The sequence below is a fragment of the Lethenteron reissneri genome, chromosome 62, assembly GCF_015708825.2.
Source record: "Lethenteron reissneri isolate LAM-NWPU_2019-01 chromosome 62, ASM1570882v1, whole genome shotgun sequence".
Taxonomy (NCBI): Eukaryota; Metazoa; Chordata; class Hyperoartia; order Petromyzontiformes; family Petromyzontidae; genus Lethenteron; species Lethenteron reissneri.
The window spans coordinates 394,395-407,974 of NC_083840.1; the positions used below are offsets into that span (position 1 = coordinate 394,395).

The window sequence follows — 13,580 nt, forward strand, 5'->3', positions numbered from 1 at the left end:
CATTCATCTTGAGGGCCCGGTGTACGTGTTCCAGTTCACTGGTTAGGTGTTGTTGGTCAGAAATGCAGTGTGCCCTATTGTGCAGGGTTTTTAATGAGGGAATTCTTCTGTGCCGGATGGTGGTGGGATTCAGATTTCAGATAGGAATCTGTGTGGGTGGCTTTCCTGTAGACAGAATGTCCCAAAGAGCCATCAGGCCTCTTCTCAAACAAACCATCCAGGAATGGTAGCTTATCATCATTCTCCACTTCCATGGTGAATTTGATGGATGGGTGTATGGAATTGATGTGGCTGAGGAATTGGTTCAATGCTGGTAGGCCATGTGGCCAAATGACGAAAGTATCATCCACATATCTCTTCCACAAGGAAGGACGTAGGGTGGATGTCTGGATGGCATCTGTTTCAAATTTCTCCATGAAAATATTCGCTATCACTGAGATAAGGGGGAACCCATGGGTGTACCTTCATTGTGTTTGTAGAAAGTATCATTCCAGGTAAAGTAAGTGTTGGTAAGGCAGTGCCTAACCAGAGTAGGAACATCAGGGTTCAGTCCATGTTGGACTTAATCTTCAATTATTGCTCAGGTGTCAGGCACTGGAACCTTGATGAACAAAGAAACCACATCAAAGCTGACGAGAAGATCATCTGGGGACAATGAAATGCCCTTGATTAGAGAGACGAGGTGAGCTGAATTAAGTACTGCTGAGGTAGTCTTGCCAGTGAATGGAAGCAAGGTATCAGACAGAAAACGGGCCAGCTTGTAGGTAGGTGAGTTGATAGTGGAAACAATGGTCCAAAGTGGTCTGCCTTCTTTATGGATCTTAGGACGACCATAGAATCGGGGTGGTCTAGGGAGAGCCGTTTAGCTGGTTTGATTAGAGAGGTCGAACTAGTAATGATATTGTTGATTTTTGTAGTCAGGCTGTTAGTAGGATCGTTGATTTTGGAGTAGCTACCATCAATAAGGTCCTGGATTTTGTTGTTGTATGTGGCTTTATCCATGATGACAGTGGCATTGCTCTTGTTGGCTGAGAGGATGACTATGTCATCCCTCTTTTTCAATTTTGCGAGTTCCAAGCGCTCGTCTTTGCTGATGTTACTAACGGGTTTCTTAGCATTTTTAAGGATGATAGCAATTTCAGCTCTAGCAACATCTGTAGGGATGTGTCCCAAGCCTTTTAGGGCTACATCCACCTGGGAAATTATATCATCCACTGGGATATGTTTGGGGGTGACAGCAAAATTCAACCCTTTGGCTAGTACCGATTTTAGGTTGTCAAAAATTGGGATGCTACTCTGATTGATGACAGTCTTATTAACATCTAACTTTTCCAACTGTGGGTCTGGAGTCTTTTTTGAAAAGAGGTTGAATTTAGCAATCAAGATGGCTTTGCATTTGGTTGATATTGAATTAGCAGAGAAGACGGTCATGTTATCTACCCGGTCCCAATGTTAAGTGTGATTGTAAGAGAATCTTGTCTAACGCTCCCCCTCTCCTCATTTCCCCCCCCCCCCCCACCACCCTCTCTGACTTATATAAACCCCCTTAACTCCGGCATCTCGCCCCAAAAAAAGTATTGCTGTGGTTGTCACACCTGATGATGATTGCTTGTGTTGCAATCGATACGTCCTGATTTATTTTTATTTTATTTTTTCACCTACGTGACTTTACTGAAAGAACCGAAGAGTATGGATCCTTGCAGTCACGAAAACTTCAAATCTAGAATGAGCCACTTTATCCTAGATTTGAAGCTTTCGTGACTGCAAGAATTCATATTCTTAGGTTTTTTCGGTAAAGTCACGTAGGTAAAACATTAAGTTAATAAAAGTAAAATAAAATAAAAATCACGACGTTTCGGAGGCAACACAAGCTTCCATCTTCAGGTGGAACCATCACAGATGGAATAGCCATTGGCGTAAGCACAGATTCACATGACAGACACATGACAAGAAGCATGTGCATTATGCAGTTCTTGGAAAACTGCATTGTGGTCCCTCTTGTTTTCTTTGGGTCACTTTCCATTTGAGCAAAGGTGGCCAAGCGCAGTGCTGGCCACCCACCCCCCTCATTGGCGTGCTATGCTGGCCTTCATAGGTGCTTGCTCATAACAGCACTTGCCTCCAACAGTCTGTGAAAGACTGCATTGGGGATCATTGTGTGTGTGTGTGTTTTATAGGTGACAGAGATTGGGAAGGACGTGATTGGGCTGAGGATCAGCCCCCTGCAGTTCCGCTAACACATCGGGCACATTGGTTCACATGCATGCATCCAAGCATGCACCACACAGGCGCACACACACACAGGCACACACACACACAGGCACACACACAATAGATCCCCGTATATCCTGAACAAACTGTTGAGGCAAGTGCTGTTCGTGAGGACCGATGAAGACTGGCACTGCATAGCACATGAGGGGGTGGGTGCCCAGCACCACACTGGCCGCCTTTGTCTCCCAGTGACAATATTTACACCCTGTACCACCAGATACTTATTTGAGGCTGAGTCGACCTAGGGGAGGCCCAGGACCAGTTAAGATAATTATCATTGGTGTTGGCCATGAACGGGAATCGAACTCGGGTCGTCGGGTTTATAGTACAGTGCTCTAACCACGATGCCACCGCTCTCCACAAATACACACAGGCACACATGCACATGAGTTTACGCAGAACAATACAAACGAGACCGATAATGCACACCATTATATAATTCACCTTGTGAATGCCATGAATAACTGATAATAATGATGACGGTGATGCTCATGATGGTGGTGGTGGCTTTTCATTAGTGTAGGATTAGGGATCTTCTAACCCGTGGTAATTACTCTCGAGTGCTGTTTGTGTTAAAGCTTTCTCTCTCTTCCTCTTAGGGGGTGGGGAGACTGTATCAGCATCTTTACCTCTGTGATTTGTTATAGTCCTTGGCACAACTAATAAAACGTATATACCTGGAGTCTAGCTATAGTATGTGCAGTGTCCTTCTTAGCACGCCGTGCATGTCGTGTTTGGAAATAATGATGTCAGCTTATAACGCTGCATCACCACCCCAGTGTTCATTGAGATGCACCAGGAGGAGAGGAACCACAGATGAGTGGCAAGGCAGTAGCAGCCACGCGGTGATTATCCGGTGCTACCAACAATTGCTACCCCCCCACCCCAATCTCTGCTTGTGGGAGGAAACCGGAGTATCCAAAGAAAAATGACTCGTGTGTGAGGTGGCAAAACGTTGTCCCATACATAGGGAACAGGTGGTAGAGTCCCCACACTTACTTTTGCTGCCTTTCGACATGCTAAGACGGCTCATCGACACTCATTGGAATGGGAGTTGGGACAGATGGAGATTAAGCCACACTTTGTTGTGCCACCTTCTTGGGATCCAGGGTACGGGCTCCTCCCCCGACACTTGCCGATTGGGAAGGGGGTTTTACAATGTGCGTGTTCGACCAACCCTCGGCTGCTTTCACAGCGCTGGATCGCAGGCCAATTGTGCCCGATCAACCTAGTCAGGTCTCTGAAGCTCAAACTAGATTCGAAGCTTCGTGACTGCAGGAATTACTCTTTGGTTCTTTTGGTAAAGTCACGTAGAAAGAAATTAAATAATAGAATACGACGTTTCGATTGCAACACAAGCAACCATCAAGTACAAATGAATGAGAAAAACATAGTAAATACACTTTGGTACTCTTGTAAATATTATGCAATACAACGCAGAGTCGGCCAACAAAACAGTCAACACCCCACCTGATTGATTACGTTCTTCCAAAGATTGCAAAATTTGAGAGCGAGACAAAACATTCTACCGTGCTTGTTTCAAAGTCCATTCTCTCCTCTGGCCGCTATGGTCAGTAATTCCACACAACGCTCGTTGCTTGTTTGTTTAGAAGTCCAGTGTCCAGCTCGTCCATCCCCCTATGGGCAGGAATTCTACACAACTCCCCCTCTGCCCCCCACCCCCCTCTCTCTATTTAAGGCCTCGACACAGAGACGTGTTTCTGTGCGCCTGTGTGTGTCTCTGTGTTTGTGTGAGTCTCTCTGCTTGTGTGTCTGTGTGTCTCCGTGTCTATGTTTTGTCTCTCAAATTTAGTAATCTTTGGAGGAACGTAATCAACCAGGTGGGGTGTTGACTGTTGTGTTGGCCGACTCTCTGTGTTGTATTACATTATATTCCAAGGTTACTATGTTTGTTTTCTCATTCATTTGTGCTTGGTGATGGTTGCTTGTCTTGCAATTGAAACATCGTATTCTATTATTATTTAATTACATTTCTTTCTCTGAAGCTCATCAGGCTGGAGCCTGGGTCCGTGGCTCTTGGATGAGTTGTATGGGAAACAAACCGTGAATTAAACAGGTGCTATAGGCTGCTGAAGGCAGCATAGAAACATCCTTTTGTCATACCATATTATGATTCCACCCACGTCCATGCTCTCCTTTTTCTTTACTCAACCCACGCTTACCAGCGTCGGGAAGTATGGTAAAACCACAACCTGCACATATATGGGGAAGCCTTCTTCCAGCAGTGGATTGACTGAAAGGCGTGTGCATGCACCCGACTTGGTAGTTTTAAGCAATACCTAACCACTACCCTAATTCTAGCCAATAATGTAACCCTACCCCATAACCTAATCCCCAATCCTAACCCTGACCTTTAGTCCAACCCTAACCTAGCCCTAACTGTTGTGACCACTAACCTAACCTCTAACACTAATGCGAACTCAACCTAAGACACAGATGGCAACCAAATATACAGGAGGGAGGCTGGAGGTAAATTTCAATAAATAAAAAACCTACACATACAAGATAATTAACTGAACTAAGAAAAGTAAATGGAATTTACAAATAACAAAATGTAAAAAAAATTAACCCGTAAAAACAAAGTTTTTCACTATAAATCCTTTATATGCGTGGCGGCGAGAGTCTTCTCGTCCTCTGGCTCGAGATGGCTGCCACCTATGGGTCAGATGATTGCCTGCCACCATTAAGCAATTGGTAATTAAATATAATTATTTTTTTCCTAAAAAGTGTAACATTGTCACGCACAACGAGTCTGTGTGCAAAATGTCAGCTCGATTGGATCACGGGAAGTGGGTTAAAAAACGACCGAAATATTTGCACGGTCGTAAGCAAGCAAGCACGCAAGCAAGCAAGCACGCAAGCAAGCAAGCGAACTTAATACAAGTAAACCCGTAAAAACAAAGTTTTTCACTATAAATCCTTTATATGCGTGGCGGCTAGAGTCCTCTCGTCCTCTGGCTTGAGATGGCTGCCACCTATGGGTCAGATGATTGTCTGCCACCATTAAGCAATTGGTAATTAAATATTTAATTTTTTTCCCTAAACAGTGTAAAATTTTGGAATTTTTTTCACGAACTTAATTGTCACACACAACGAGTCTGTGTGGAAAATGTCAGCTCGATTGGATCACGGGAAGTGGGTTAAAAAACGAGCGAAAGATTTGCACGGTCCTAAGCAAGCAAGCGAACTTAATATAAAGGATTTAAAAATATATTCGCCTGTGGAGGACGCGGGGATCGATCCTGCGACCTTCGGCATGGGAAGCGAGGGCGCTATCAACTGCGCTACTCCGCCACAGCCTGTGGAGGGTTTACGCTCTGGGCTCTTACACTGTGACGTTCAGCCAAAGCCATGAATGAGTTCTATTTGAATATGTAAAATATTTTTTTTTACCTAAAAAGTGTAAAATTTTGGGAATTTTTTTCACGAACATTAATTGTCTCGCACAACGAGTCTGTGTGGAAAATGTCAGCTCGATTGGATCACGGGAAGGGGGTTAAAAAACGACCGAAAGATTTGCACGGTCGTAAGCAAGCAAGCACGCAAGCAAGCAAGCACGCAAGCAAGCAAGCGAACTTAATATAAAGGATTTAATAAAGGATTTAAAACGGTGATGCCGTGGTGAAAGCGGCTGCACAAAAGCGCGCCTACGTCCTCCGACCCGTGGCATCCTTTTCAAGCTTTAGGCTGTAATCAGGAAATGCGTTACTTGCCTCATTGGCTCATTCAGCACTGTAGATGTCAGGGTTGATTGAAGCGCATGAGGGATTTTTTTATATTGACAAACCTGATGGTCTTCAAGGCGGCCAGGAGATGTTTTAATTTAGCGAATGCTTTTACATATGTAGGGGTTATTACGGGAGAAACGGCGGACGAGAAACACAGAGGTGTGTGCACTCACACACACGGGTGGTCGCACCGACGTCTGCATCCGTGATCCCCCACGCCCCCAAGCCCTCTGAGGGGATCCCTATAAAAGGCGGGGAGCCAGAGAGCTCGAGGCAGTACGACACGAAGCTGACCAGTGAAGATCGAAGACTCGGAGATTAGGCCCTGGGACTCCCCTGTCTCGCTGCCCTTGTCAGGGCCGAGCTGGGTAAGCCAGCGGCGCGGCCCAAGAGCTCCCGGACCTCTGCCCTTGTCAGGGCAAGGCCGGCTTAGCTGGTGCCGAGATCTGTGCTTGCCAGGGCCAGATCAGTCAGCCTCCCGTAGCCCAGTAGAGGAGGACTGGGGAACAGGACAGAGGGCATAGTACTAGGGTGGGTTTCCCATAGTACGGGTGAAGGGGCCGTTACCCCTTCAACTATTGTGCCTGTCACTGAGTTAATAAACAGAGTGTGCCTCAACTCCGACCTCGTCTCCTCGAACTTACTACACATATGACAACCATACAGTTACAGCCACAGATATGCGAGAAAAATAAATACATGTTTGCCAATGTTATATATTATGTGAGTGGACCTCAGCCCACGTACTCACTGAAGTTGTCTTGAATAGGGTTTTCCCCTTTTTCTGGCAACAAAACAGGTGTTAAGATGTTTAAACACCAAACTGAAACCTTTTTCAAGAAATCATGTCTGCATTAACCATAATGCTTGTGGTCAGAATGCAAACAAAACATACTCTGATAACACTGGTCAACACACTTTTTCTGGCATAAGGTATTCCAACGGTTGTAATGTAATTTTGGGGTGCTGATTCCAAATCTGGCATCAGTTTTTGTCTATCACATCAGGTTTTTGAGATATCAAATATTGCATTTTCAATAAAAACAGCAAATTTATGCTCCTATACGAATAGCTAAACAGACATCCATACAAGAATAAGATAAGATAAAATATACAATAATGAAACAAACATTTAATGAGCCGTAGCACAAAGTTGTGAGAGTGACTGCATATCAATGTTGAGTGAATGCATATTACTATGTAATAATTGAATTGTGAAGATAAGAAAAATATGTGCAAAAAGGTAATTCACAATAGTGATGTTACATCTGCATAAACGACCTCTTCTTTGACGATCTCCGATGTACAACTTGTGGAATGTCTCTCATCAAGGACCAGCAGTAATATGCCATCATGTTTGAGTCCTATCGGCCTTGGTAACGTTCTTCCATAACTTTAATGTATTGATGAAAGCGTTCACCTTGCTCTTCGCTCACGTGACCCATGTTCTCTGGAAACTGGGCCAAGTGACTATGTAACTAGTGAACCTTGGTGCTCATTCTACATCCAAGTGCTTGGAAACTCAAGAGCAGCTCCTCCACAATCTCTCGATATCGATTTAAAGCTTTCGTGACTGCAGGGATTCATTTTGGTTCTTTCGGTAAAGTCACGTAGAAGGGAAGTAACAAAATAATAAAAATAAAACATAATCAAATAATTCTCACGACGTTTCGGCCACAACACAAGCAGCCGTCCTCAGGTGAAGACCAGGTCTGTCGAGGCGACAGCATCTAAAAGAAAACACCACCACGCTTGGAGCGTCTATTTAAGCTGGTTTGGAAGGGGGGGGGGGGGAAATGCGCATTGACAAAATAAGTCTGCATATCAAGAGGAATTTAGCATATTTATGGGAAATGCAGGAATGCGATTGATGCTATTTGTGAAATGCTAATCCTGCATAATGCCCATGCATTATGCAGGATTAGCAGCATCAAAGGGAGCGGGATAGGGGTAGCATTAATAAAGGGAAGGAATGTTAATAGTATGTAGCTGCAGTAACTAAACAACAACGTAAAACGCTAAAGTATAAACTACATAGTATTAAATTGTATACTGTATTACTATACACTACTCTATGTCTTAGTGTAATATTACACTATGTATTATTCTACCCACCCAACTGTATACCACACTGCTGTATAATCACTAAACAATTTCTACCCTATGTCTTAGAATAGTACATAGTGTAATATTACACTATGTATTATTCTACCCACCCAACTGTATACCACACTGCTGTATATTCACTAAACAATTTCGATACTATATATTACCTTATACATTGTATTAAACATTACACTTTAATACTATTTATTATTATACAATATGCTATACACTATACCATTGACCGTCGCGTGAACGGAGCAAAGAATCCATTCCCTGCGGAGAATACAAGATATATAGTCAATGTCAGTGAGTGGAATGCGGTCTGAAAGTCATCGTAAACGTGGACACAATCAGTTAAGATCCGAAATGGTTAATTACGTCCTTCCAATGATTGCTAAGCCGGAATCCATCTTCTCGGTTGAAATTGTCTCTGTGTTTGTATATGTGGATCGCCTCATGAACGAATCTCTCATGGTAGCCAGATGGCTTGCAGAGAACCTCTGTCTTGGAGAAGTCAATATCATGTGAGCCCACTGAATTGTAATAGTGATCTGCCACGGCTGAGGTGTTAGTCCTACCGTGTTTCAAGTCTGCTTTATGTTCACGGATGCGGTCCGAGACATGTCGTTTGGTTTCTCCAATGTAACTGCTACCACAGAGGCAACTTAGTTTGTAGACGCCAGGGTACTGTATGTCTGGAACCACATCTTTTACAGACGGGACCAGATCACGGATTTTATGTACTGTGTTGAATCGGACCTGGATCTTGTGTTTAATCAGGATTTTGGAGATCTTTTTTGTGACTCCAGCAATGTAGGGTAAGGTGATGGTCTTGAGAGGCTCCTCAACAGGATCATTCTTGATGGTTGGAGTGATGGCTTTACGGATTGTGTAGTCGGAGTAACCATTAGCCTTAAGAGCTTGGCGTATGTGTTTGAGTTCACTGGCAATGTGTTCCTGGTCGGAAATGCATTGGGCTCTATGGTATAGAGTCTTGATGAGGGAATTCTTCTGGGATGGATGGTGGTGGGAATCCGGTTTTAGGTAAGCATCTGTATGGGTGGCTTTCCTGTAGACAGAGTGGCTCATTGAACCATCAGGTCTTCTTTTAATTAGGACATCCAAAAAGGGTAGCTTGCCATCTTTTTAAATCCTTTATATTAAGTTCGCTTGCTTGCTTGCGTGCTTGCTTGCGTGCTTGCTTGCTTGCTTACGACCGTGCAAATCTTTCGGTCGTTTTTTAACCCACTTCCCGTGATCCAATCGAGCTGAAATTTTCCACACAGACTCGTTGTGACAAACAATTAATGATCGTGAAAAAAAAAAATTCAAAAATTTTACACTTTTTAAGCAAAAAAAAATAATTTTACATTTATTAAAATAGAACTCATTCATGGCTTTGGCTGAACGTCACAGTATAGGAGCCCAGAGCGTAACCCCTCCACAGGCCGTGGCGGAGTAGCGCAGTTGGTAGCGCCCTCGCTTCCCATGCCAAAGGTCGCGGGATCGATCCCTGCGTCCTCCACAGGCGAATATATTTTAAATCCTTTATATTAAGTTCGCTTGCTTGCTTAGGACCGTGCAAATCTTTCGCTCGTTTTTAACCCACTTCCCGTGATCCAATCGAGCTGACATTTTCCACACAGACTCGTTGTGTGACAATTAATTTTCGTGAAAATTTTTTTCCAAAATTTTACACTGTTTAGGGAAAACAAATTAAATATTTAATTACCAATTGCTTAATACTGGCAGACAATCATCTGACCCATAGATTGCAGCCATCTTAAGCCAGAGGACGAGAGGACTCTAGCCGCCACGCATATAAAGGATTTAGAGTGAAAAACTTTGTTTTTACGGGTTTACTTGTTCGACTTCCATGGTGAATCTGATGGCTGGGTGTATGGAATTGATGTGGTCGAGAAATTGGTCTAGAGCAGGCCGGCCATGTGGCCAGATGACAAAAGTGTCATCTACGTACCCCTTCCATAAGGTCGGGCGTAGAGTGGCAGTCTGGATGGCGTCAGTCTCAAATTTCTCCATGAAGACGTTGGCTCCAACCGGAGATAGGGGGGAGCCCATTGGGGTGCCCTCAGTTTGCTTGTAGAAAGTTCCATTCCAGGTGAAGTATGTATTGGTTAAGCATGGGAATTATGCAGGATTAGCATTTCACAAATAGCACTAATCGCATTCCTGCATTTCCCATAAATATGCTACATTCCTCTTGATATGCAGATTATTTTGTCAATGCGCATCCCCCCCCCCCCTTCCAAACCAGCTTAAATAGACGCTCCAAGCGTGGTGGTGTTTTCTTCTAGATGCTGTCGCCTCGACAGACCTGGTCTTCACCTGAGGACGGCTGCTTGTGTTGTGGCCGAAACGTCGTGAGAATGATTTGATTATGTTTTATTTTTATTATTTTGTTACTTCCCTTCTACGTGACTTTACCGAAAGAACCAAGAAGATGAATCTCTCGATAGTTGTCCACTTTCCTGTTCCCAAGGAAATTCCGCACCACATCAGAGAATGCATTCCAAGCTATAGCCTCTGCCGCAGTCATTGTTGTAACAAAGTGTGGATCCCTGATGAGTGTTCTTATTTGAGGGCCATCAAATATTCCTGCCTTTTTCTTCTCGGCACTGAGACTTGAAAAGGTTGAACATATATAGCTGAAGCAGTCTCCAGTGTGATCAAGAACTTTGACGAATTGCTTCATTAACCCAAGTTTTATGTGCAGTGGGGGAAATACAATTTTATTCCTATCAACCAGAGGCTCCTTCTTGATGTTCTTGTCACTAGGCGTCAAACTGATTCTTGGTGGCCAGTTCTTTTTAACCCAGTGTTCTAATGTAGCCCTACTGTCCAAGTAGCACAGGAAACAAGGGTATTTGGTGTGACCTCCTTGCTGACCTAGCAGAAAATTAACCATTTTAAAATCAACACAAATTAGCCATCCATGAACATGGTATTCCAATCTATCCAGAACAATCTTGATGTTGGCATACTCTTCATTCATTTTTATTGGGATTGAACCATATATATTTCTGTTGTGAAGTAACACATTTCAAACTTCTTTTACTACTGTCAATAAAAAGGCTCCATTCACTTGAATCATATGTGGGCAGTCCCATATTGAGAAGAAGCCCTTCAACATCATTACAATAAACAAGTTGACCATCTGAATGAAAGTACTTTCGCAGTGCTGCTTTTCTGTTACGATAAAAGGAGACACTAGTACCCGGTCTGAGTAGTCCTTCTTTTGCAGCCTGGAAGCCAACAATTCAGCAGACTGCTTTGGCAAATACAAATCTCTAACAAGATATTCAATTCAGGCTGACTAAACAGAGAAATGTTATCACAATCTGCATCAGATGGCGTATATTCGATCTGAGCATCATCATCATCTGTAGAAGCAGGTAAACTGAGGGATTCAACATCAATCTCTGGTAGCTCAGTAAATACAGGCACATGTATTTCCTCACAGTGTTCAACTGGTCGTCTGGCAGATGGGATATCTGGGTATTGTAAGTGTTTTGTTTTTCTTATTGAAACCTTTTACATTGACAAGGCAGAAGTTGCAGTTATCCAAATGGGTTGTAGGTTCTCTCCAAATCATTGGAACACCAAACTTCAGCTTAGCATTCTTTCCTTTAGACCATGATCGCAAAGTTTCAACACATGTTTTAAACACTTTGTGAGGAGCCCAATTTTTGTCTTGGTCTCCAAGTCGTACTTTAAAGTAGGCAAGATAAACCTTCTTGACAAAGGTATTGATGTTGCGCCTTTGATCCTGCAAAGTGAAGCTGCCACAGATGTAGCAGAAGATATCTGGGTCATTACTGCATTTCGTTCTTTCGGATGTTGTAGCCATTGTTAGATCACGCCCTGCAGAAGAAAAATATTAAATAAATGTGCATATCTACATAAAATTATATTATAAACACACTATCCTAAAAATACAGCACCATATTTTAACACTAAAGCAGTCACTGACTCGCAACAACTTGCAATCATAAGTGACAGAGTTAATTTCGGGTAAAATCAATGAAAATGGGGTATGCCGATAGCATAAAAAAATTAACCCGTAAAAACAAAGTTTTTCACTATAAATCCTTTATATGCGTGGCGGCTAGAGTCTTCTCGTCCTCTGGCTTGAGATGGCTGCCACCTATGGGTCAGATGATTGCCTGCCACCATTAAGCAATTGGTAATTAAATATAATTATTTTTTTCCTAAAAAGTGTAACATTGTCACGCACAACGAGTCTGTGTGCAAAATGTCAGCTCGATTGGATCACGGGAAGTGGGTTAAAAAACGACCGAAAAATTTGCACGGTCGTAAGCGCGCAAGCAAGTGAACTTAATTTAAAGGATTTAAAAACGACCGAAAGATTTGCACGGTCGTAAACAAGCAAGTGACCTTAATATAAAGGATTAAAAAATGGATATGTATTTCCCCCTTTCGTCCCCTCTGCTTTATCAATGTTGATTCCTGTCACCAAAGTACACTGATTTCAAACTCTCTTCGATCGGCACAGTACCACCTTCGCTTCGCATCGTCAGATTCATAAACTTGACGTCTACAAAATGCTCAACTTTTTCTCAGCTACCCCAGGTGGGACTCGAACACACAATCCCTGGCTTAGGAGGCCAGTGCCTTATCCATTAGGCCACTGGGACTACATATAGCATGATGAAAACCTGGCTTATATACAGACTTCTTTAATAAACTCGCAATAATAATAGAAATGAATATGTATTTTCCCCTTTTATTCTCTGCTTTATCAATGTTGATAATTGTCACCAAAGTACACTGTTTAAAACTCTCTTGATTTGAAGCTTTCGTGACTTCAGGAATCCATACTCTTTGGTTCTTTCGGTAAATTCACGTAGGTATAAAATGAAATAAATCACGACGTTTCGGGCTCAACACAAGCGTCTATCATCAACACAAGCGTCTATCATCAACACAAGCATGCATCATCATCATCTGATGATGGACACTATACCGACGTAACTTTACCGAAAGAACCAAAGAGTATAATTTAACACTGTTTTAAAACTCTCTTCAATAGGCACAGCGCCATTTTGGCTTTTCATTATCAGATTCGTTAACTTGACATTTTGATTTTACAAAATGAACAGCTTTTTCTCAGCAACCCCAGGCGGGATGCGAACCCACAATCCCTGGCTTAGGAGGCCAGTGCCTTATCCATTAGGCCACTGGGGCTACATGTAGCATGATGAAAACCTGGCTTATGTACAGACTTCTTAAATAAACTCACAATAAAAAAATATGTTTTTCCCCTTTGGTCCCCTCTGTTTTATTCATGTTGATAATTGTTTTTTTCCTAAAAAGTGGAAAATTTTGGAAAAATGTTTTCACGAAAATTAATTGTCACGCACAACGAGTCTGTGTGCAAAATGTCAGCTCGTTTGGATCACGAGAAATGGGTTA

The 13,580-nt window shown here is 42.8% G+C and overlaps 1 protein-coding gene and 2 non-coding genes across 3 annotated transcripts in view; 1 reads left to right on the plus strand and 2 right to left on the minus strand.

Moving 5' to 3' along the window:
* Window positions 1-2,958, plus strand: part of COPA (COPI coat complex subunit alpha) — an 83,257-nt gene extending 80,299 nt beyond the window's left edge. Inside the window, exon 34 of the mRNA XM_061576978.1 lies at window positions 2,178-2,958. Within this exon, the coding sequence (XP_061432962.1) occupies window positions 2,178-2,237 (60 nt within the window). The 3' untranslated portion in view covers window positions 2,238-2,958. The remainder of the gene's footprint in view (window positions 1-2,177) is intronic.
* Window positions 2,959-12,729: 9,771 nt separating this feature from the next.
* TRNAR-CCU (transfer RNA arginine (anticodon CCU)) lies at window positions 12,730-12,802 on the minus strand. Its single transcript has one exon. It is a non-coding gene; the product is annotated as a tRNA-Arg (tRNA).
* Window positions 12,803-13,279: 477 nt separating this feature from the next.
* On the minus strand, window positions 13,280-13,352 carry TRNAR-CCU (transfer RNA arginine (anticodon CCU)). The gene has a single exon. It is a non-coding gene; the product is annotated as a tRNA-Arg (tRNA).
* Window positions 13,353-13,580: the final 228 nt, after the last annotated feature.